This window comes from Choloepus didactylus, chromosome 27 (assembly GCF_015220235.1).
Source record: "Choloepus didactylus isolate mChoDid1 chromosome 27, mChoDid1.pri, whole genome shotgun sequence".
NCBI lineage: Eukaryota > Metazoa > Chordata > Mammalia > Pilosa > Megalonychidae > Choloepus > Choloepus didactylus.
Window position 1 is genome coordinate 18775402 of NC_051333.1, and position 25141 is coordinate 18800542.

Here is a 25141-nt window from a genome sequence, read left to right on the forward strand (position 1 = left end):
GAACATTACATTCTCTAGGAAAAGCATCAGAAATGGTCAAAAATCACCCATTATCAGAAATATGAACCTAAGTTACAAAATCCTGGCAGGCATTTTGAACATTAGCTATTACAAAATTGCGAGACAGAGTGGTCTTTGTGAATGATGTCACGTAAAACAAGTTCCTCTGGTCCTGAAGTCACTAGAGCTTTAGCAAAGACAACCAGGCAATGGCTCTGACAACTTCATTCTGTGGAGAGTCAGCATCTAACAAGGATATAACAGGATTTTAGGCTCCCAGGCACCACCAATCTAATATAATTTTACAGGCTTTAAAAGATGATGTCTAATCATTCTTCAAAAGTGCACAACTGGGGTGCAGCGAGCCTGTGTGATTGGGAGGGGGCAGGCCTCGGACTCAGGCCCTCCCCGTGGACTGTTCCAGAGTGAGGTCTCCAGTCAAAAACCAGTGTGGTGCCTGGTTGGCAGGAGCCACTGTTGACTCCTTCGCAGCTGCTGAAAACCCTCAGCAATGAAAACCTTGACAAAATTGATATGTCTTTGGATGACATAATCAAATTGAATTGAAAGGAAGGAAAGATGCAGAATTTTCCAAGACTAAATAGAAGACTCCAGCAAAGTGGTATCTGGAAATTCAGGATGAGAATATGAAGGGGAATCCAACAGAATCTGGTTTTGGTAAAAAATATTCTGAACTGTGGAGGAAGAATAATGCCCGGAAAGAGACATCTTTATAGAGTTATCACAGGCCTTGCAACTAGGAGAGAAACTGGAGTTGAAAAAAGGAATTAGTCCTATGAATTGACCACCACTCAATGACAAGAATATAGAGCAATATTTTCCAGTGTTAAAAAGGAAGGGAGACCTGAGACAAAATGAAGTGCAGAGGAAATCAGTTGCATTTCTCAAGAGACCTAACCAGTTAAACAGAAAAAATAGCATTCCAGCCAATTTTACCAGGAGCAAAAATAAGCCATCAGAAAGACACTCATCAGGCAACTTATCAGAAGAGGCCCAGGTGAACACAGAACAACTGCTAGACGACGTAGTAGCAAAGACGACTTGTCAAAAGCAGACTTCCACCACAATGGCGGAAATTTAACTGTATCCATTGACAATCCTGGAGCAGTGCAGGGCCTGGTAACTCAGAAACCACAATTAATTTTTATTGCTGTATCCTCAATCCTGCAAAATGGGAGCAGTCCGATAAAAAGAAAGTTCCTAAAGGTATCCCCTTACAATTGGATATAAATAGTGTTGGAAAACAGAGAGGGTGGCTGTGCCAGTTTGGATGTATTATGTCCCCCAAAATGCCATGTTCTTTGATGCAATCTTGTGGGGGCAGATGTATTAGTGTTGATTAGGTTGGAATCTTTGGATTAGGTTGTTTCCATGGAGATGTGACCCACCCAAGTGTGGGTAACACCTTTGATTAGATTATTTCCATGGAAGTGAGGCCCCACTCATTCAGCGTGGGTCTTGATTGAATCACTGGAGTCCTATAGAGCTTATAAACAGAAGGAGCTCACTGCTGCAGCAGAGAGAGACATTTTGAAGACGGCCGTTGAAAGCTGACACTGACATTTTGGAGAATGCCATTTTGAAATGCAACCTGGGAGCAAGCAGATGCCAGCCACATGCCTTCCAAGCTAACAGAGGTTTTCTGGACGCCAATGGCCTTTCTTCGGTGAAGGTATACTCATGTTTATACCTTCATTTGGACACTTTTATGGCTGTAGAACTATAAGTTTGCAACCAGATAAACCTCCTTTATAAAAACCAATCCATTTCTGGTATTTTGCATAACAGCAACATTAGCAAACCATAACAATGACTTTCAATAAGCAATATGAGATCCTGAAGGAGCAAAGAGCCACACTTATGTCCAACAAAGGAGGAAGCAGCTTTGTAACAATGATACAGATCCCATGTCAAAGGGACTTTTGAGGGAAAAGTTGAACCACTTGAAGACTTCATCACCGAAATTCAAGAAAATTTATTTCAAAATATTCACAAGGCTAAATATTATTATTTTTATTTTTGAAGTTTTTAAAAAACACATGTATAAAATAATGCCCTGAAGGACTAAAAGGGAATGTACCTAATCTGGTCTTAAAGATTTCATGGTTGGCCCAGACAGAACAATTCTCTATTTGACTTCTTCAGTTCCTCATGCAGCAGAAGGAAGGCTGAAAGATGGAAATGGATTGTTCTTATGATAGTGGTATTTAGTATCTTCTCTCCTTTGCCATGGTAAATCTTGGTCTTCAGAAATAAGAGTAAGTCCCTTCGTTGCTGTCATTCATCCTGTAGTAATGTCAATGTAATAAGTGCCTTTTTCTTCAGTAGTGACATAAAAAATTTTTTTCATTAGAATTTGAGTTTCAGGTTTTAAGATTTATGGGACTATCTGGAAATTGGTTCATTTTTCAGATAGTGTTAGGTTAATTCCCCACCACGTGGTAAATCTTCAGTAACAAACTTTTTACAAGAAATGTGGCTCTAGGCATTAGCCTCCATTTAAGATGCCAGTGTTCAAAAGCTATAAATGCACATTTGCAAAGTTATAAGATAGGGCCTTGGAGGAGAAGGCCCAATGTAAAAGTCTGACAGTTTGTGTTTAATGAATGAAGAAAGCACGAGATGAAGTAGCAAGTTGAAGAACAAGTAAATGAAATTAAAAATCTCAAAAACCAGGTCATAGTTATTCTGTTTGGATACAGTGTCCTCTTGGGTCTAATGTCCATAAAGAATTTTTCAAATGATAATTTAAAAGAAATATAATTATTAAAATGGATTGAGTCCCTTTGATATTTTGGTAGTAAAATTAATAGCTATGAAGTCCTAGACTTTTTTCTTATTCAAAATTTAAATTTTATAAGCTTTTAAACTTGCTAAACAGTATACAACCCCCAAAACAAATGTATATGCTGCAAGAAAAAAGAAAACAAAATGCAAAAGTAATAATAGAGTTACATTATAACTTTGTTTTATACCTCTCACTCAGATTTATTTTATGGCATAAAGTTCAGGGATTTATGGGGAGAAAGGAGTATGTCTTTTTTTCCCCTCTTGAAGGCTGGGAGGATTAGTCTGTTGATAGTACCAAGATAGTACTGAGAGCCCTTGGATGGTTGTATACTACAAGTTCCTGTATAATGCCAAAATGCAGCAACATATTCCAGCTACAAGTTACAAGTTAGATCATTATGAAGCTTGACCTTTCAGTTTGTTATAATGTAAAAACCTCTAAATAGGCATTAGTTTCTCTACGGTATATTATTAGTGTTGACTTTTCCTACTTAGAAAAAAAAATCTAGGTTATCACCCATGCCTGCCTTTTATTGTAGACTAGATTTCATTGTTGTCTCTCGGGCTTCTTGCATTACTTATTGATTTATTAAGAAGCTAGTCATAATCCATTTTAGAACATTTTCATTATTCCAAAGAAACAAAAAGTCTATTGTTCCATGCAACAACCTCAATGAATCTCACAGACCTATTGGACCCAAAGTGTACATACTGTTATGATTCAATTCGTATAAAATTATAAAAAAAGAAGCTAGCCATGGAAAGCAATCAATAATAGTTTCATGCTTATACCAAAGAATAAAATCTGATCCTAAATAGCTGGTATTTTGCCAGTATTTCTATCGTTAAGAGAATAATCACAGAATTTGAAAACAGACTCTAATCTCTCCTTAGCCTATTTTATGCTTTTCATAAAGGTCAAGGAATCAATGCAAAACAGTTTTGCAAGTATGAATGCTTACATTTGATACAGGAGTGATACATTTCTATACTCATTAGAATTACTGGTAGTTTATTTTAAAGCAAAGGAAAAACAAGTAAACACATTTGCTGTTTCTAGAATAATTTGTGAAAATATGGTATAAAGATGGTGTCTTAGCTTGTCAGAGCTGCTATCAAAAATACCGCAAACTGGTTTGGGCTTAAACAAGAAGCATTAAGTAGTTCAAAGTTTTGAGTGTAGAGAAGTCTAAAATCAAGATATTGGCAAGATTTACTTTCTCCCTGAAGACTGTATAGTGTTCTGGTACTGGCTGCCAGCAATCCTTGGGATTCCTTGGCTTGTATTTCTGCCTCCCATCATATAGCAATGTCCTCTCCTTCCTGGCTATTGTGATGTCCGGGTTCTCTTTAGAAGGGCTCCAGTAATCCAGATTAAAGCCCAGTCCTATTTAGAATGGGTTCACACCCACAGGAATACAGATTAAGATTAAGAATATGTGATTGTTGGGGTACATAATTCAGCCTACACAAGTGGTTTTCATTTTCCTGTTGAATTATTTTAAATATTAATGTACATAGCTATCATTAATGCCATTTTTTGAAAACCTTAAAAATGGCCCCAAATATTGACATTAAGTGCATCAAACATCAAAGTGTTTTGGGCATATTTAAATTTTTTATTCTTCGTGCATCAGTAATTTAATTTTATTTTTAAATATAAAATTTTGCATTGCTACAACTAAATTAAAACTCTTGAATGCTAATATGTTGAATATATACAAAAAATATGCTTTGTTGGAGGAAAATTTTCCTTTCTTGAAAGTTTAGCTGCTAATGAGTTTCTGGTCATCCTTTTTCAGTTCTTAAATTTTTTTTTTAAACAGAATGCATCCTAAAATTCCCTTTGCATAAAGGTGTATGCAGAACATATGGCTTTTTAAAATTACACAAGTAGTACATATTCTTCAAGAGAATGCAAACAAGTAGAGTTTAAATTAGAAATCATTCTTAATCCCATCATTTGGACAGAAATAGCAACCAATGCTCAACACCTACTCTTGCAATGCTTTTCTGGGCATATAGAAACAGTTTGCAGGCATGGACATAGAAACTTTTTTTTACATATGTGCACCTTTTATATATTTTAAACATATTTTTATATATTTTATAACATATATGGTTCATATAGGTACACAAAGTCTAGATTGATTTCATATATATACTTTTTGCTACATACATGAATACACATAGAAACACACTCTTTTTCTTACACTTATCCTTCCAAATGTTTATATATGTGTGTTTGTGTGTGTTTATTTTTATATGTGCATATATATACAAAACAAAATATTAAATACATAAGTATATAACATATAAAAGTATGTACACAAATACACATATTTTCATGTTATATATTTGTGTTTAATGTTTTATATCTATATTTTTATATTTCATATATACTTTTTGCAATTTGCAAAATTAGGACTGTAACTGCACGTACAGCTCATAACCATTTTTGTAATAATAGATCATAAATACATTTCTATTTCAAATATACTTTTACCATAACATTTCAAACAGCTGCATAAACTGCATGTTCCTTAATCTATTTTAACTAATATTCCATTATTTAATATTTATGCCAGAAACTGCAAGACACTGCCTACAAGGCAACAACTTGAAAATTTTAACATGCAAAGACAGAGCGTTTTCAAATTGATAAGAAAAAAATGCAAAACATCCCAATAGACATAAACTATGCAAAATTCATGAGCAAACAATTCACAAAGCAAGAAATATTAATGGCCAAGAAGTATCTGGAAAGTATTGCCAGAATGAACTCATTTCTAGATTGATGCATTCATTTTTTTTTAAAATATTTTTTGGACACTTACTATCTACAAGCCACACTCTGGGTGCTGGGAATACAGAAGTGGGTAAGACAGAAGAAGATATAGTCATTCTAGTGACAGTACACAGAAAAGAAAAAGATGGCTCAAAAACATGAAAAAATACTCTGCCTCACTTATAATAAGACAAATGCAAACTAAACTGCCCCTTTCACTTCAGATTGTTAAAGATCAGAAAGATCAATCAAGTATAGAACTGGGAAAACAGACACTCTCAATTATATCTTAAGATATGATATATTCTCTACAAAGAGAGAAAAAAATTACAAATACACATGCCCATTGGCCCAGTAATTTCACTTCTGGGAGTTTATCCTACACATACGCACATGTGTGCAAAACAGCATGTGCACAAAGTTATTCATTCTGTCATTGTTTGTGATAGCAAAATATTGGAAACAACCTGATTGTCCTTTCATAGGAGCCTGACTGGTTAAATGTCTTGTGGCAAACCCATATGTTGGAATCCATGCACCTAGAAAGGAAATACAAAGAATGAGAAAGCCATTTATGTCTTGGTATGAACAACTTACAACAGTGCCTAGGAGTTAGTAAGTGCTCAATAAATGTAGCTACTATTATCCCACCAGAATGTAAGCTCCATGAAGGCAAGGAGTTTTTCTGTTTTGTTCACTGCTGGTCCCCTATGTTTAGAAAAGTGTCTGGCACACAGTAGGTGCTCAGGATATGTATTTTAATTTTTCATTATGAAAATTTTCAAACATACACAAAAATAGAACAAATAGAATAATGACTCCCCCCATTCCTATCACCCAGACTCAGCAAACTTGCTTCATCTATACTCTCACCTGTTTTCCCTACTCCCGATGGATTTAAAATCAAAACCAATGCATGTCATTTTACCCACAAATACTTCAGAAAGTATTTCTAAGAGATAATCACCAATCCATTATCACATCTAAGCTATTAACATTAATTCCTCTGAGCCCTCCTAAAATTATGCTTAAGAGGCCCCTCCAGGCAATCTCTTTGTTACTCAGATGTGGCCTTTCCCTCTCTAAGCCCAACTCGGCAAATAAATTCATTAATCTCCTCACCACGAGGACATGACTCCCAGGGGAATCAATCTCCCTGGAGACATGGGACGTGATTCCCAGAAATGAGCCTGGCCCTGGCAGTGAGGTACTGAAAATGCCTACTTGACCAAAAGTGGGGAAAAAAGAAAGGTAACAAGCTGAGGTTACAGTGGCTGAGAGATCCCAAATAGAGTCGAGAGGCTATCCTGGATGTTTCTCTTATGCAAGTTCCAGCTACACATCCCAAATGGTTACAATATGCTGATACCAAAAGTAGTCCCCAAATACCTAGGTCCCTACCTGAGATTCTATAAAAGAAGCACTCATTATTAAGTTTTATCTTTCAGAAACTTAAATCTACTAGAGTATTCCTATACCAGACAAGTCGTAAAACTCAGAGGCAATAACCTCTCTAAGATCAACTGTCAGTGCAGCCCCCCTTCCTCATACTGTCACACCCCCTTTTAATAAACAAGTTAGGGTGCTCACTGCCTAGACACCCCTGAAGATGGAGAAAGAGATTAAGTGAGAGGAAGGAATAGCAACAAACAAGATAAGATGGAACAAAGGTCTATGAATACTGAAACTTAATATAAATATATATTTTTTACATGCTGGGGGTGTTGGACTGGCTGGAAGGAGGTAAATGACACAGCGGAACTGTAGCCTATAGCATCCCATGGGATTTGCTCTACAGCTGCTCACTGAATTGTGCCTTGAAGGTCTTCACCTTTCTCTATATACCTTGTATTGCATACTAAGGGAAGAACTGAAATTGTGGAACTGTAGTAACCCATAACAATTTTTGAAATTACCTGTATGACTGCTTGTTGAGCTGTACATCAAGAGATGACACCTTTCTGTGTGTATGTTATATTTTACAATAATGGAAATGGCTGAAGTTGTAGAACTGTGACCCATGAAATTCTTTGAGATTTGCTAACTACTTATGAAATCGTACATTGGAAGTCATCACTGTTACGTATATATGTTAAAGTTCACAATTTTAAAAATGGGGAAAAAACATTAATTCCTTAGTACAATCAAATATTCGGTCAGTGTTCACAATTTCCCTTTGGGTAATATGTATTTTTCTCTTTCTTGTTTGTTTTACATATTATTTGTTCAAATCAGGATCAAGAGATTTTGTTGAATGAATTTGCTGATTTCAGAGACAGATTATCCTTTTATGACCAGGGAAGCCTGGATATGTGGGTTGTTTCATTTTGTTTGTATATGCAAAAAATATGTCTGGAAGGATATACAAGAAATAATACAGAATGATTCCCCTGGAGTGGAACTCAGAGAGTCCCCAGGGGGGAGGAAGATTTTTTCATCCTGATTACCCTTTTGAATTTTAAGCCATGTGAATTTATCATCTATTCAGCAACTGAATGAATAAAGCAACGCCTTAAAACATCATCAAACAGGATTGAAGTGTGGGTAAATTCGGGTGGGTGGGGTGGTTGTTCCGGGCCTGCCACAAGGTGGCAGCAGATTGACACCAAAGTTTGGTGCTAGGTTTTGGAAGGCTGCCAGGGACCACGGGCAAGTTCCTGCTGCGTTCCTGCCCTGCTCTCCCCTAAAGCTGTGTGACCACGGTTGGGCTAAATCATTCCCAAATTTCTGATGCACAGAAACTGTCAGGTAATAAATGTTTATTGTTGTCTTAAGCTGTTATATTTAGGAGTAATATAGCCTCCAAGTGCACTGAGTTTGAGTCCTTTAGTCTGCAAGTTAACAGAAAACATTCCTAAAAGATACCTGGGCAGAGGCTGTCTTCTTTGTTTGGGCTTCCTGACCATCAAGGGTGATCTTGACTTCTCGCTCCAGGGGCAGCTAGAGAGCATCAGCTTTCCTTGCCGGTTACTATCTAAGTGTTCTGGGAATCATTCCTGGAGGACAAGCCTGGAAGCCAGACATGGAACCAAGTGCTGTTGCCCCCACACTTGGGCAGGCCGTGTGCTTGGGGTTTAATGCTCTGCAATTGCCACCTTGAAACTCACAGTAATGTCATCTTTGAATTTGTGATTTGTAATGAAGTTTGATGGTCTTTGCGGCATCAGGGGAAGCAAGGAGGGACATTTACTAGTGACATTTACTATTAGATTTGAAGGCCTCCTGAATTTTTAATGAGCAGTGACTGGGCTTCCTTACCTATGCTGAGAGGAATTTTAAAACGAGGTGACATCTCAGAAAAATGTTCTCCTTCAGCAGAGTTCTAAGAAGTTTTTCTTTATACATATGTATCTTGTGTTCAGCTTTACCACATTTCATCCAAAAAGACAACGCAGATTTAACATGAATGTTACATTTTATTTTCAAGGCATTATGACCTAAGTCCGCCCCTAGAAAATGAAAGATAATATTGTAAATCTTTGTATTAAATAATATAAAGACGTATATCTGTATTTTTGGGTCATGTTATAGATTATGGATATATTGTTTAATAAATAAAGTATCTGGGGGACAACAACAAAAGAATCACCTGAGGCGCTTTTAAAAACCCCGAGGCCCAGGCCACACCCCAGACCCAATGAATCAGAATTGTCGGTGGTAAGACTCAGGCATCAGGAATTTATAAGCACTCCAGGTGATTCTAAAGTACAGCCAAGTTTAATTAATAGGAAGTTTTTATAAAGGAAGTTTCTCCCCACTCTCTTTTTTTCTCTCTCCAGACAGAATATAAAGATAAATATAGAAATATAACTTGTTTTTTAGTCATCTTAAGCTACAGATATAATGTCTCTTTACCCCAAATACTTCACCATGTATTTCTTAAAAACAAGGACATTCTCTTCCATGATGGTACAACCATCAAAATCATGGAATTAACAATGATACAATAACATTATCAATACACAGATGTTATTTAAAAGTCACCGATTTCCTCCTAATCCAAACAAATTTTTTAAAAATCTTTTTTCTGATCCAAGATGCAGCCGGAAAGTTGTGGATTGTTGTGCTTTTCTTTTTTTTTTCTTTTTTACGTTCTTTTCTGTTAGAGATGCATATTTTAAGCATGAAATAAGATGTTTGGGGGTTGCTTTAAAATATGCCAGTAAAACAAAAAAAAACGTAGTGGGGGAGATAAATGTAAACACTAGAATGTGAATTATTGAAGCAGGCGATGGGCACAGGGATGGGGTTCATTTTACATTTCTGCTTTTGTCTGTTTGGAATTTTTCATGAAGAAACGAAATTTAAATATAAAAATATGTAATACATGAATCCTACCGCTAGAAAACAGAACGGCGATTTTTTTTTTCTGTGCAATAACTGTGTTGGCCCAGTTAATGCTCTTTTATGCTGTTAACAAACCTCTAAGGAAGACCCTGGCTTCGCCCTCACGTTACAGACACGGAACCTAAGGTTCAGAGGTGCGATCATCCAGTCGGTTTTGACAGAACAGAGCTCGAACCCCAGCTGATGCGGGAACCCATTCGCTCTCCGACACCAACTCCAGGACGGAGAGGTCCCGGAGACCCGGCGAGGAATCTTAAACAGCTGCGCAGAAGGACTCCCCGGCACAAACGATCCGAAAGTGTATGCCCTGGTACGGCGGGCGTCTCCACTTGGACCAATAGAAATTCCGAAATGAGTGACTGATGGGTGCGCCTGACCTTTGCGCCGGGGCGGGGATGGCGCGTCTTCTCGCGCTCCTATTGGACGAATCCGAATCCGGCCGTCCGGTTGGCTGGCCTCCCTCCTCCCGCCCCGTCGAGGCCCCGCCCCCGAAGCAGCTGCGTCGCGCGTCGTGGGCGTGGCTGGGGGATCGCCGCGAGCGGAGGACACTCTGTGTCCTTGCGCGGAGAGGGAAGGTGACTCCGGCCGAAGAGGAGGACGCAGAATGAGGGCCCTGCGGGTGAGGCCCCAAGGGCCGGCCCGGGGCCTCCATTCCGGAAGCCCTTGCCTTAGTATGGGACCCCCTAAACATCCCAGGATCTGGGGCCTTGGAACGAGAGCCCCCCTCAGGGATCCGGGACCCCTACCCGCACTGAGAGCCGGGGACCCCGACTGTGGCCCAAAGCCCCGGGTCCGGACCTCTTTTCTTCATCCAGGGCTCCCTCAGATAGCACCTCGGTACCTACGCACTGGGAACTTCACTCCCTCTCCCCTCGCTCCGGCCTTCTTAGGCAGCCTGGAAACCCCCTAGGGACCCCCTATCCAGTCCCGACAGGCCCGGGATGTGGGCTCCTCCCATTAATCCAGGATCCCCCTCCCAAAAAAAAAAAGGAAAAAAAAAAAATCTCGTACCTTGGACCTCCACCCAGAACGTGAGTCTCCCTTCTGGGTCCGCTCCCCTTCCAGGACCCTCGAGACGGGCGTCCCTTACAGCTGGGCCTTTCTAGACCGGAGCCCCTTCCCCTCCCCCGCCAGCAGCGCGGGTCTTGCTGGCGACGCTCCCGAGGGACAGCACCGTTTCCACGTCCACACCTCAGCCCGGTCCCCCCGCCGGACCCACTTCGAGAGCCCCTCAAGTGCCTCCAATGCGCATCCACCCCGTCCCCCCGCAGGTCTCCCAGGCGTTGATTCGCTCCTTCGGCTCCACCGCCCGGCACCGCTTCCAGAACCGAGTGGCGGAGAAACAGAAACTCTTCCAGGTGGGCGGGGCGGGGACGGGGCGGGGGTCCCCGGCGGCAGGTGTGACGCCCCAGCGTGGTGCTGGGAGATGTCGTCTAACCAGCCGCCTTTTCTCACCCGATGCTCCCACACCTAGGCGGACAATGACCTCCCGGTGCATTTGAAGGGCGGAGGAACCGACAACATCCTATACCGACTGACTATGGGGCTGTGTCTGGGGGGTGAGTGCAGGGCCCGACTCTGTCCGCGCTGCAGGGGGCGAGAGAGAGCTGAGAGGCACCTGGGCCTGAGGTTAGGGAGGGAAGTGGGTCCTGAGCTGGCCAGGTCTGGGGAGGGGGCTAGAGTCCAGGGTGGGGTGTAGGAAGGGGGCTGCCTATGGCTTGGGCTTCGGTCCTAGTAGGGTCTGGGGCTCAGGGTAGAGTTGGGGAGAAAGCTCCCAGCCTGGTCTGAATCAATATCAGATTCTCCACCTGGCTGGGTTACCCTTTGGAAAGAGAGCTGGAGCTGGGAGAGCTGGGGTCCAAGCCGGTGATGGGGAGGGGTTAAGGTCGAGATGGGGTTCAGGGAGGGGATTAGGGTCTCATTCTTCACCCCCCACACTCCTTTTCTAGGCTCCGCGTACAGCCTCTACTGCCTTGGCTGGGCCTCCTACCCCCACAACAAGTGAGACCAAGCAGCTCGGACATGGGGGACTTGGGCAAGTCTCAGTAAATACACCAGCTTCTTGGGGAACCCAGCCCAGCTCTCCCTCTGTGTGTGTACCCCCCAGCCCTGGGTCCTTCATGCTGGACCAGGGTCATCCTACAATGTTACTGCCTCTCAGCCCTCCCAGAGAGGCTGGGGACTTCAAACAACACCCCTGGGCTGCCCCTCAGGGCCTGGGGACCTTGGGTAGGGTCCTTAGTGAAACAGAGGTTCTGCATCCTGGGATGGTGGCCCCTTCCCACAGAGGCCTGAGGGTGGGAGGCAAGATCTAGGACATGGGCCAGGCCACCATAGAGGCACGAGACAACAAGAGAGGACAGACTGACTCAAGGACAGAAGCTGAGAGATGGGCAAACATGGCCTTGGGGAACAGACAGGGGTGGTATCACAACCTCCCACCAGCCCAGGCTCTGTAAGCAGGAGAGATCACCCAGGCTTCAGGGTCCTAGTCTCGGCTTCCACAGATCTGTGAAAGATCTCACAAGAGGCTACAGGTCAGTTGGAATTCAGTATGAGTAAAACAACATGGTTGAGAAAAGTCCTGCAGATTCAGCCCTGGGGACAGACCTGTGGACAAACAAAACCACCCCTACCTCCCATCCAACTTAGGACCCAGACTCCACCCCAAACAGAGCCTGAGCCACCCGTTGACTTTCAGAACAGGAAGCACGTCCCATAGAGAACAGCAACTGGCATGCATTTATTTCCTCCAGGGACTGGCAGGCCGGGAGCATGTAGGGCCTGGAAGGCCTGGAACATGGTTAGAGGAGGGCCTTATTGGGTGTGATGGTTTGATGGTGCTGAAAAGGACGGGAATGACTAGCCCAGAACTGAGAGGAGGGCCCTCAGGGCATGGAAGCAATGCAAGTGTTGGATTTCCCACGGGGTGCAGGAGAGGGGTTATAGAGTGAGTATAAGAGGGTGTGTTGGCTGTAGGGGTGACCCTTGGGTAGGGCATGCTAGAGCATCTTAGAGCCAGGGGTAACTTGGGGCATGGCATGTTGGGCACTGGCTGGTGACTAACAAACTGGGTGCCAAAGGCTGGGAGCACACAGGCCTGAGGGTCAGCAGGGCTCCTGAGGACAAGACTATAGACAGGATCAGCCTTGGGAAGGACCAAGGGGCCAAGGTGACTCCTGTGGCAAGATGGTGAGGGGGCAGGTCTGGGCATCCCATTCAGGAATACATGGTCAGCTGCAGCCACTGGGGAGAGAAAGGCATGGAAAGTGAGGTGCAGGGGACCCAGGAATATCAGACCCACTTCTCTGCCCTCACCCAAGGGTTGTAGGAGAATAGGAGAGAGGGTGTCCAAGCCCAGAGCTGGCACACAGGGCTGAGGAAGGCCTCTCCCTGCCCCCCACACCCCAAGACAGGAGTTCTTACCTCCTGGATGTTCACCTGGATTTGCCCAGTGCCATCTTTGTCTAAAGATTTGAAGGCACCTAGAAGAGAAGAGTTAGGGGTAACTGGCTTTTAGGAAAATCATATATTTCCTAAAATATGGCATGATATTAATAATAATAGCTAATACTTTGAGTGCTTACACAGTGCCAGGCACTGTGTAACGTGCTTCCATGCATTAACTGATTTAATACAATCCTGTGAGATGTTACTTTAAGATGAGGCAGACAGAAGTGGAGTGACGTGCCCCAGGTCACACAGCAAGAAAGTGAGGAGACTGGGATTCCAACCCAGGCTCAGAGCCCCCTCAATAATGGCCTCCCTATAGTGACCCCTGCCCCAGGGGCACCTGAGCCGCCTACCAGCCTCTAAGCCCCACCCCCTTCTTCTTGTGCCCCACCCAGTCCAGTTCCAGCCCTGCAGGCCCCGCCTCCACTTCCTGCCCTGAAGTAGAGGCAGGACCCCACACCTGAAACTTGGCTCCATATTGCCCTCCAGCTGCCACTCTGTCCCCACCCCACGCCCTCCCAGGCCCACAGCCACAGAGGTGTCTACACTGTCGGCTTTCTCCCTCTCACTCACCCCTCAGCCACCACCCTCAGGCGTCCACACACATGGTGTCCCGGACACTGCCCTCACCATAGTTATTAACGGCCCTTTACTGGGAAATCCAATGGCCATTTCTTGGATGTTCTCATATCATATGTAACTTCTGGTGTTATGTGCCCTGTTGTACACTCCCACCCTCCTTTCATGTCCCTGCCCCTTTTCCTCTACCCACACTCAATGCCATTGCCACCATCTCTCTCACACACACACACACACACACACACACACACACACACACACACGACTGAGTCCTGGCTTCCTCCCCCTACCTCACAGACTCCTGGGGCCATCTCAGCACCCCTGTTGTCTGTTTCCCCTCTGCTGACTATGTCATCTCTGCCCCCAGTGCCCAGACCAGGGATCTCAGAGCCTCCTGGGCATTCCCCGGGGATCTCACTAGCTCAGCACCTCCCCCAAACCCTTGCTCCTCCTCCTGCATCCCCTCTCTGGCCCAAGCCCACTAACCCCCAGGCCTTGCCCTGGATGCCTCCCTGCCCCCAGCCTGTCGGACCCATGGCCCATCCACTTGGCCTCCTAAGCATCTCTCACTACAGTCCTCCATGGACTCATGGGATGCCAGGAGGTCTTCCTAAAGCCAAACCTGACCCTGTACCTCCCCACGCCTCTCCACTGCCTCCAGCAGAGACCGAGCAGCTCTGAACTTGGCATGTGTGGCCTTCCTCTGCCTGACCATGTCTGTTGCTCCTGTCTCCTCTCGCTAGACATGCTCAGCTCAGGGGTCAGACCAGATCTGAGTTCAAAGTATAGCTTTGCCACTTCCTAGCTGGGTGGCCATGAACTAGCAATTTTGCTTCCTTGAACCCCAGGTTCCTACTCCATAAAAAATGATGGCAGCCATTCCCACTTCTCACAGTAAAAGCCCTCCCAGGCCCTTGGCCTCCCCATCCCACCCCATCAGTATTCTTTGAATGCCTGAGTCTAACAAAAGCACCATCTTCTCTTTCCCTGCTAGGCTTTTGCACAGGCTCTTCCCCACTCTTTTCCTAGGTTCACTCCTCAGGTCTCAACTTAATGTGGGCCCTCCTCCAGGAAGCCCCCTCAGGCTGCATCAGGCACCTCCTAGATTCAAATAGCCCTCTGGGCTTCCCCCATCACAAATCTGAGCACCCTCAGCCTGTGCTTCCCCCATCACAGCCCCATCCCTCTGGCCTGAGCTTTTCCTATCCCAGCCACGGCAATTCGCAGCTGTCACTATTCTGGTGGATCCGTCTCTTTCCTACTGAACTGTGAGCTCCATGAGGGTAGGAACTGGGGCTGTTTCATCACTGCTATACCCTGGCATTGTCCACCTCAGGGTCAGGCTTAGACTGGAGGCAATAGAGGGGGAACAAATCCCCATACCGCTGGAGAGCTGGGGCATCACTTACGGAACATGGCGTCCAGCCTGACCAGGCAGCTGATGAAGTTGTCAAAATCCATGTTCCCCGCCTCATCTGAGTAGCGGCGGATGATCATGTTGTAGAGGTGCTCATTCAGGTGGAACCCTGCGAATGGTGTATTCCCTCAGGTGTGGGGGCCCCACAGCCTCACCCACTCTCATCCCCAGGATCCAGGCTCACAGCAGTTCGGTGGGGGCTGCCTCCCCAATCCCGCCCCCAGCCCAGTCATGTTCCTGCCAGCCCCACCTGCTGCCTCAAAGGCCCCTGGGAGTTCACTACTGCAGATGGTCCCTGAACGGTCAGCATCAAACTGTTTGTATATGGCCTGTGGGGACAAAGAGATTCAGGTTCAACTGAACGTCATGGGCATGGCGTCTCCATGGCTTGGGGTCTGGGTGCCAGGAGCATCACAGGCTGCCACACACCTGCCACTTTTTGATGTTGTTCCACAGATACTTGAACTCCTCGAAGCCCAGCTTGCCGGTGGTGTCGCTCTGGTGGGAGGGTGTTAAGAACAGTGTGACAGCTATACCCAGATAAGTGTGTACAGCCTGTACCACTGTATACATGATGACAATGGTCTAGCAGGGGAGCTCGGGCTAAAACTCCAGCTCCCACCCCCCCAATTATGCCACCTTCTATGTGATTTTGTCTTTCATTTTATTTTTTCTAAATGATAAAGGCTCTCCTTTTAAACAACCATGAGGAATTATATGGAACTTCTCCATACTACAGATTCCTCACCTGAAAATAGTTAATTCCTCATTTACAAAATTTGAGAGTAACTTCAATGTCATAAATGTTAGAACATGTAAAAAACAAGAGTCTTAGAACTCTTAAGGTGACAGGAAGTACCTGCTGGATTTGTGATACAAACTGATTAAGATGTTGGCATAAAGCCCTTAGCCCAGGGCCTGGCATCTAATAGACTCAGGATAAATAATTACAACAATGGCCAAGATTTATCAAGTACTCAGAACACACCACACACTGTGCAAATCTCCTCAGAAACACCATTCCTCTCACTAAATCCTCAGAACACCAACCCTGTCAGTGTTATTCCCCAGTCACGGAGAAGAAAACTATTTCAGAGCTGGAAATTGACCTGAGAAAGATCATAACAGTTCATGTTCAAGCCCTTACTAGGTGCTTGCACTGTGCTGAACCGTTTTCACAGGGCTCCGTTTTGCAGTATCACTATTTTCATTATCTCCATTTACAGAGAGAGAAATCAAGGTATGGAGAGGCTCAGTCCCTTTGCTAAGGGGTGGAGTGAGGACACCCAAGGTCTGCCAATGACATACATAAACATGTATGTTCCTGTGCATATGCCTCCATGTATGTGGACAGTGTGTACATGGGTATAACAGTAGTTACAAGCTTGATTACTCAAATCCAAAAGAACTCGGTCTAAGTTCTCACCCTGCCACTTACTCTATAACTTCAGACAAATGGTTGCCTCTTTCTGAGCCTTAGTTTCCTCACCTATAAAGTGGAGTATAATAGTGGTGCCTGCCTAGCACGGTGGCTCTAAAGGTTCAGCCATTTAATGTAGGTAAAGTACCCAGCTGTGACAGCCATTGTTGCTACTGTTTATTATCGTGTCCACATGTGGCTGTGTTTTTTCACATATGCTTGACAACATCTGTGTCTATGAGAGCTGTATCCTGGCTGTCCCAGTCACACTGAAAACTCCCTCTTCACCCAGGGCCCCCCTCCCAGACTGCCCCCAAGGATACATCCATCACAGCCACCATGCTGCGACACGTGTCAATGCCAAAACCATCCGTCTTCAGATCAGGATCTGGAGGGAACAGGTTAAAGGTTAATGGCCAGAGGTCACAGCCACCTCAGCCCCCTGCCTAAACCTGCCTTATGCCTTCACTCACGTCGGGTCACGATTTTGTTGAGAATGTTCATGAGTTCTGTGGCACTGACTTCCATGTCCTGCAGGGAGAAGTTAGGAGTGGGTTAGGGATGACTGGAAGGAGTGGGCTGATCCTGAAGGAGGATAGAAACTTTAGGCGTGTTACAGTATGTGTGTGCAAGGCAGTCCAAAGGAAGGCAGCAAAGGGCTAAGTCAGGGCCTGGGGTCCCGGTTACTTACATCTCCAGCCAGCTGTGCAAACACCCTTCTGAACTGTCGCACCTCCTCACTCTCATTGGCCTCGATGTTGGAGTAATGGGTGCGTGGGGGCTGCAAAGGGGGGAGATCTCAGGGCAGGTAGGGAGAGGGGTACCCTGGTCAGGACAGCTCCCCATACCCAAGTGCCCTAGGTGAAGGAGTCTGAGTGGACCGGGTAGGGAGTGAGCAAAGGAAGAAGGGGACTGTCACATGGCTAACATCCATGACTAGGTCTGGAGACTTGGGAAAGTAGGGACTTAATCGGAGACGGGTTTCCTAAGAGGGAGAGGGGTTGGGGCTTCTCCGAAGGGACAAGGAAGGGGCTGGAAAAGTCCTTGGAGGGAGACGGGCGGCTTACCGGGGGCTCCGGGTTGTACTGCGCAGCCGCCTCGCTGAGAAGAGACACTGGGAGTTAGCGCCAAGGGGCGGGGCGTCCAACCGGCACCGCCAGCAGAACCGCCGCCTCCAACCCCCACGCCCCAGTCCCCAGCCCACCATCCTCCCTACACGGTTCCTCTCTCCACCTCATCTGTCATTGTCCTGACCTGTCCCTATCCTTGCTGCCCTGGTCGAGTCCCTCCTCTCCCTCCATCGGGCCAACTCCATCCGCGAGGAGACTCGCGGGCCGTCCTCACGGCAGGTTCCGGTACCTTCAGGGCACACCTACCCAATGGAGATTCAGAATCATCCTGGCCCCACCCATTCCCAGCTCAGAATCTCGCCCAGACTCAATAGACTCCGCCTCTTCAAGGGCTCCCTTCATAAAGGATATGCCCAGCTTCCCCGGGCCTGCCTCCCCTCCTTAAGTCCCATTTTGTCTAGGACCCGCCCCCCCCCCCACCTAAAAACCTATCTTCCCAACATCCCGCCCCAGCTCCATTAGGCCCCGCCCCTTTAATGGTCAGGGCTCAGTGGCCAAGGACCCAACAGACACCTGACCAGGGCATTTTTCTCCAATAATTCAGCCAGTTCCCAACAAGGCCCCGCACCTTCAAGGCCCATTTCTCCTATCCCATTAAGTCTCGGCCTCTTCTGGGCCCACCTCCTCATTAACCCCCCTAGGACCACCAGGCTGCACTCATTTCAAGCCCGCGCCCATGGAGTGACACTCCCTCCCAGCCAGTGGTGGCTCCGCGCCTCCACGTTTCTCTCCAGGTTAGCCCGCAGGCCGCGCCAAGTCTCCCATCTCCCCAGACCAGACCCGGTTCCATCAGTTTAAGTCCCTCTTGGGCGCATATCATTGCTGACCACCCCCACAGCAAGGCCACGCCCACGTCAACCCCCGCCCCCGTGAGCCGGCCTCAGCCTCACTAGGCTCCGCCCCTCAAGGCCCGCCTCCCCCTCTGAGCCCCGCCCAGATGGCAGGTTACCCGCCTATTCTTGTTGGGTCCCGCCCCCCGCCAGGCCCCGCCTTACCTGATGGCGCTAATGACCCCGCCCAGGATGCGCATGGCCGTGCCGCCGCCGCCACCGCCACCTCCGCCGCCGCCGCCGCCGCCCCCAGCCCCGCTGATCAGGCCTCCGAGCACATTCCCCAGGCCTCCGCCCAGGCCCCCGCCGCCGCCGCCACCGCCACCTCCGCCCTTCAAGAATGAGTTAACCAGGAACATGGTTGCGACTCGGACTCCTGAGGAGAGAAAGAGTGTCAGGTGGCCGCCTCGCCTCTGAGCTCTCCCTCCCGCCAAAGTACACATTTTCAGCAGCTGGGCGTGGGGGAGGAATTGAGGCCTCCAGATGGGGCCGATCCTCGGGTTGGGGCTGTGGGGTTTGGCCAAGATGGGGTCTGTGCTTACGGGAAAGGGTAGTCTTCGGATGGGTGGGATAGGGACGGAGGATCAGATTTGAATCCCCTCGGGTCTAAAGGGTCCCTGTCGGGCTTGAGTCCACGCACAGTTATCATTAAGGGTAAGGGTCCAGATCAGGAGGTGTATCCAGATTCGAGGACCAAATTGGTGTAAGGCGTCTCCGACGTGTGTTGACGCTCTAATCTGTGATCCCAGAACCCCAGAATTGGGACTCAGGGGTCCTCAGCGGGTCAGGGGCGCAGATATAGGATCATCGTCCCTGGGGAGGAGTTGAGGGAATCCTAGATGTGGAAATGAGGGTCTGGGAACTACCAGCGGTGGGATTGCAGGGTCACTGCTGGGTCTGTGGCCTGAAGTTTAAGGTCGTGGTTGTGATCCCCCAGGCCCAGGATATCAGGGTCCCCATCGGAATTGGGGGCGCGCATCTAGGATCGTGGTTCTGGAGGCCCCAGGGCAGAATTTACCGGGTGCCTGTAATCCATAAACTCGTATCTTAGATCACTATAAGGGGGGGTTCCCGGGACCAGGATAATGGGGGCCAGACAGGTCTGGGGATCCCTGAGGCCAGGACTATAGGGTCTAGTCGGCTCTGGGGCCCGCCGGGGGTGGGGTTGAGGGGTTCGGGCCCAACGCTCACCGCCTAGCTCACAAGTCCGTCGGTCCGGCGGCCCGTTTCTCTGCTCCTCCCGGGCCTCCCGCTGTGTCCGGCTCTGGAGGGCGTGGCCGGTGACTCAGGCGGCAGTGCCCGGGTCAGGCACTGCGACGAGGCCCAGCCGGGATCCGCGCGGTCCTAGAGCGGACAGACGACTGCTGCGCCTGCGCACACCGGCTCCGCACGTCATGGGGCGTGGGGACCGCGGCTCCACCCTTCGGTGAGTGAGTTCCAACCCTGCCCCCACCTAAAGGGGTTTGAGTGCTCCCCGCACGCCTTCCAAGCCCGGGCGAAGGCTCCCGGGACAAGAACTTCGAGGCTCCTTAAGCAATCGCAGAGAACCCGCTCCCGAGGTTCTCTTTTGACCGGCTGCGGATGCGGCTTTCGGGACCCTGGAAAAGGCATTTGGCCCACGACCCCTATACAGGCCTTCGTCGCTACAAACAGCATCTGGAGGTCCCGTGTTTGGTTTGACTCACGCTCCGGGACAAGCGTCCTCATCTGTGTTAGGGATTGAGGCTAAACTGGTACTCCCCGGTCCTTACAGCTGCCCGGATGGCGGTCAAACTGCTCCTCCTCCACCCGCTTCCAGCCCCGAGTCAGGGGTAATTTTTCCTGGCCGGGCCCAAAGTCTTGTCTCAGTCTTACAGTCTAAAGAGGGCCCCGGACATTGGAGGGCCACAGCCTGGCCAGATGTTACCCAGGTCCCCAGGTCCCGGGCCGGGCGTGGAGGGGGAGACAGCGGGATAACTGAGAGGGAAAACCGCGAATGCGGCCGCCTTTGGAGGCCTTTCACTTGTTCTGTTTCCAGCCTCCAACCTGTGCGCCTCAGGTCCTTCTCGGGCTCTTCAGGGCTCCTCAGAGGGAGCTAAGTCCGGCCTGGCAGTCTGGCTGTCTGGCCCCCAGCGCCTCCCCTGGTGGATGGTTGGGCTTGAGTTTGAATCCTGGCTCTGCTTCTTAATGTCTGTGTGACCCCAAAACAGTGACTTCAAATGTCTGAGCAGCAGTTTTCTAATCTGTAAAATAGGAACATGGGGATTCCCCCTTCACTAGACCCCCCCCTATTAAAATTAAGTGATAAATTCCTAGTAAATGATAGCTATTAAATGCCTCTGTGCCTGTGCCCCCACCCCCATGCTGCCCCCCACCCCTGCCTTCTAAGTCTCAATCATCCTTAAATAACACTGATAAAAATAACTGCCAGGCACCTTCCTAAGTGCTTTACACATGTCACCTCATTTGTCCTCATAACAGCCCAATGGATAGATACTATTTACTTTCCCCGTTACAGATAGGTAAACTGATTCCTAACCCAAACAGCCAGGCTCCCTACCCTGTGCCCTTAACCACTACCCTAATGCACTGGCTCTCCAGTCATATAATTAATATGGTAATAGCTCAAATAACAAGATCACAACAGACAAAACCACATTCACAGCCAATGCTTCCTGAGGGCCTCCTGGGGCCAGGCCAGGGGAACTGCCTACAGGAGCCTTGTCTCCCAGGAATGAAAAGGAGAGAAAATGGAGGCTCTGAGAGGCCTCAGGTCACAGAGGGTGGCAGAACCGAGCCTGAACCTGGGCTTGGCTGAGGCCCTATTTTTTGGTGGTGATTAATCTGGATTCCTCTGTCACCACACCCCTCCCTGCCACTCAGTTTCAGCCAAGCGGTCTGTCCTCACCTTGGGCTCACTTGCTGCCAGGCCCTTGCCCTCTATCTGGAACACTCCTATCGTCTTTTTCTCGCCTGGTTTTGTAGCTACTTAGGCTTTGGGTGTCAGCTCAGGAGTCACCTCTTCCAGAAAGCCCTCCCTGTCCCAAAACTGGCTGAGGCTTCCAGTTTTATGCTCTCAAAATGACATGTACTTTTTCGTGGCACTCACTGCCCATTATAATCATATTGTGATTTAAGTCTGTCTCCCAGACCTCCTAATCCTGGTCAGCCCCAGGACAGGGTCCTTTCTGTCCCACACACGTGTAGGGGGCCTCACTCACACCATGGCTTGAATTCCATCTCTAGGCTGTCAACACCCAAATTTCCCTCTTTAGCCCAGAGACTCCCTGAGCTCCAGGCTCCTGCATCCTCCTGTATCCTATCTCCTGCTCATCATCTCCATGGGGGAAGGGGAGGGGTCTTAGAGGTGTCTTAAACGCCACATATCCTAAACTGAGCTCCCACCCCTCTCCCAAACTGTTCCCTCCCCATCTCTCCCACCTCTGCCAGTGGTCACCCTGTCTTTCCAGTGACTGAGGCCAAACATCCCAGACTTGTCCTTGAACCTCTTTCCTTCACACCCATTCCAACTTGTCAGCAAACCTTGTTGGCTCCACCAACAGAATCTAAACTCCTCTCCCCTCCACTGCCCCACCCTGGTCCAGCCTCCATCCTCTCCCGCCTGGACCATTGCAGCAGCCTCTCCCTGCTCCCATTCCTGCCCTCCACAATCTGCTCCCTGCCTGCAGCCAGTGGGAGCCCGTGAACACCTGAGTCAGACCAGGGCCCTCCTGGCTGCCCCTCACCCAGGTAAGAGTTGAAGTCTTCACCGCGGCCCTGGTGACTTGGTCCTGTCACCTCTGCTTTCGTCTCCTCCTGAATGAGAAAGTGAGAAGAGGCCCTACTGGCAGCTCAACCTGGATGTTTCCACCCGAACACAGGCAACTGTCAGACAAGGACACACAGCAGCATCCGGACAGTCCCTCTCCCAGCATGGAGAACCACTTCTCCATTCCCAAGGCTGTCTGCAGCCCCACCTGGGTCCCTTACTTCTTAGTGCATCAAGTCAACACATCTAGTGACCAGGAAGATCTCCTGGGATCCCTGATTTAACCCCCACCCTGCTCCTATCATTTATCACCTGTTAACATGCAATATGCTCATCCCATTTCTTGTCTCTCTTCCCCACTACCAAGTGAACTCCCTGAGGGCAGGGATTTGTCTGTCTAGTTCCCTGCTATGTACCAGTCCCTAGAAAAGTGCCTTGCCCATATTAGGTATTCAATGAACGTTTGTTGATGATGAATGAAATGTTTATCTGGATTTTCTCATTGAATTTTCAGTGTCATCACTGAGACAGTACAGCAAGCATTACTAATGCCTCCCGCCATTTTCCAGACTCCTTTAAACTGAGGCAGGGTTATGTGACTTGCTTTGTGAAACATGAGCTGGAGGGTTGGGCGTGGCACTTCCAGGTGGGAGCCCTTAAAACCGGTGCAGCTGTGGGTGAGGTGTGAGGCGGGATATAAGGGAACTCTATACTTTCTGCATGATTTTTCTGCAAACCTATGACTTATTAAAAAAAAATAAAACACTAAACTGACCATTATTTAAAAAAAAAAAAAGCCAATGCAGGATGCTCCGTGCTCTCTCCCCCTGCCCCAGCGACAGTGAGAGATGGTCACCCACTGTCAACCAGCCACAGCAGACTGTATGAGGAAGAACTAACATTTGGAGGTGTTAGTCCACTAAGCTGCTGGGATTGCTTGTTACCATAGCATAACCTAAGCCTATTTTGACAGATGCAGGTAGATATCATTAGGCCCACAAGGAAACCAAGGCCCAGAGAGGTGGGGTTACTTGAACAAGATCACATAGCTGGTAAGTGCCAGAGTCGACTTGAACTCAGGAAGGCTGACTTTGTAGTTTACGCTTTTAATCCTCACCATCTGCTGCCGCGATGAATTAAGTGTTATAAAGGCATCAAGAATAAACTCACGAGTCGTAACTACCCTAGCTAATCGTCTCCCCAGGGCTCAATGGAACCAGGCTGGGATAATTACTTTATAGACATGTCTTGCCAAGGCCTCTCACAACCCTCTGAGAAAGGAAATAACCAGAGGAAGTGCAAGTTCAGAGAGGTGGAGTCACTTGCCTGAGGCAACACAGGAGATGGCAAGAGCCCAAGCCTGGCTGATGCCAAATTATGTGATGACTAATTTGGATTCCTGTCCCTCTATTCCCCTCCCTGCAGCTGGTGTGAGCCACTTCCCTTCCCTCTCTTCTTACCAAGCTGCCTCGCTGCCAGGCTCTCGCACAGGCTGTGCCTCCACCACAGGAGCACTCCTTTCACCCTCTTGCCTTGGAGTCGCTGTTCAGAAATCACCTCACCAAGGAACTCTTTCTTGACCTCCTCCAACCAGACTAAAGTCCCACTCTGATTGCTGCACCCTCCTCTCTGCTCCCACCCACATGTGGCTCTTGATATTTTCCAAAGGCAGGTTTTGTGTTTCCTGCCTAGTAAAGTATCACCTTACCTTAATAAATGAATAAATAATAAAATAACGATTTATAATCTATAATGTTCGATGATGTCTGTCTTCCCCTCTGGATTGGGAGTCCCATGAGGGGGAGGGGATGTTGTCTCAGGGATAAGCATTACCAAGCCCAGAGTTAGGTAACTTTTAGCTGTTAACATCATCATCATCATCATCATCATCATCATTCTCTGTGGGATTATATAAATCCAACTCTCTTACCAGAATGGAAACTCTCAATACTAAGAGTCAGCAGAGCATGTGCTGTCATGGTTGCACAGCAAACCTTCCTCATCCGTCCAGGTCGCGGTGCAGATGGCTCCCCCGGCCCCCTCCCCCACAAAGCCCTCCCTGATAATTCCCTCCTTGCCTCTTTGCCCCCACCCCCTACCCACCCCTGCTAAATCAGGCACCTCCTCCCGCCTCCTACAGCCTCCTGGGCTTCCCCCATCCCAGCCCTGATCACTCTGTTATCCGGTGCTCACTTTACAATGATTGACAACGCTGCGTTACCATTGTCACCAGTACCAAAACTTTTCCATCTCCCAAATACAAACTGTACATTTTAATCCTTAATTCCCAGTTCCCTACCCCGACCCTGTTCCCCGTAACCTACATTCTAGATTGTGACTCTAGAATATTTCATATCAGTGAGATCCTCAGATCAACTTTTGACAAACAGGATTTGTTTAATATTGTTAGTTAAATAATAACAGCTATGTCTTCTAAGTTACCAATGTTAAGTACAATACAAGCATACAATTTTCTTCTATTGAAGTATGTTTTTCCTAAATTTATACGGGCTTACTGATCGAATAAGCTAGCAGTATATCTACTAGATCTTTAAAATGATGAAAAATGTAAATTTATCTTTAACCAACTTGAGTTATTCTGACAAACTTAATCTGAA

The 25141-nt window shown here is 47.5% G+C and overlaps 2 protein-coding genes and 1 pseudogene across 2 annotated transcripts; 2 read left to right on the forward strand and 1 right to left on the reverse strand.

Annotated features, from left to right (window-relative positions):
* Positions 1-513: 513 nt before the first annotated feature.
* On the forward strand, positions 514-10309 carry LOC119521188 (annotated as a pseudogene).
* A 108-nt stretch (positions 10310-10417) lies between these two features.
* On the forward strand, positions 10418-12020 carry LOC119521469 (cytochrome c oxidase subunit 7A1, mitochondrial). The gene is made up of 4 exons (XM_037819789.1): positions 10418-10565; positions 11218-11304; positions 11421-11505; positions 11896-12020. The coding sequence occupies exons 1-4, from the start codon at positions 10551-10553 to the stop codon at positions 11949-11951; spliced, it is 243 nt and encodes an 80-aa protein (XP_037675717.1). The 5' UTR covers positions 10418-10550; the 3' UTR covers positions 11952-12020.
* A 645-nt stretch (positions 12021-12665) lies between these two features.
* On the reverse strand, positions 12666-20143 carry CAPNS1 (calpain small subunit 1). Its single transcript, XM_037819787.1, has 11 exons — positions 19967-20143; positions 18941-19151; positions 17883-17916; positions 17507-17596; positions 17289-17346; positions 17139-17203; positions 15825-15893; positions 15646-15724; positions 15388-15504; positions 13373-13431; positions 12666-13192 (listed from the first exon to the last, which is right to left on the reverse strand). Exons 2-11 carry the CDS (start codon positions 19132-19134, stop codon positions 13166-13168), a joined length of 792 nt encoding a protein of 263 aa, XP_037675715.1. The 5' UTR covers positions 19135-19151; positions 19967-20143; the 3' UTR covers positions 12666-13165.
* Positions 20144-25141: the final 4998 nt, after the last annotated feature.

What these genes read in the sequence shown, in the direction of transcription:
- LOC119521469 (XM_037819789.1), top strand. An exon ending in AGAAACAGAAACTCTTCCAG is followed by an intron (nt 11,305 to 11,420) that starts GTGGGCGGGGCG and finishes TCCCACACCTAG; the next exon opens with GCGGACAATGACCTCCCGGT. An exon ending in TATGGGGCTGTGTCTGGGGG is followed by an intron (nt 11,506 to 11,895) that starts GTGAGTGCAGGG and finishes CTCCTTTTCTAG; the next exon opens with GCTCCGCGTACAGCCTCTAC.
- CAPNS1 (XM_037819787.1), bottom strand. Translation starts at nt 19,134, where the DNA reads ATGTTCCTGGTTAACTCATTCTTGAAGGGCGGAGGTGGCGGTGGCGGC. An exon ending in ACAACATCAAAAAGTGGCAG is followed by an intron (nt 15,725 to 15,824) that starts GTGTGTGGCAGC and finishes TTGTCCCCACAG; the next exon opens with GCCATATACAAACAGTTTGA. An exon ending in CAGGCTGGACGCCATGTTCC is followed by an intron (nt 13,432 to 15,387) that starts GTAAGTGATGCC and finishes CTTCTCTTCTAG; the next exon opens with GTGCCTTCAAATCTTTAGAC.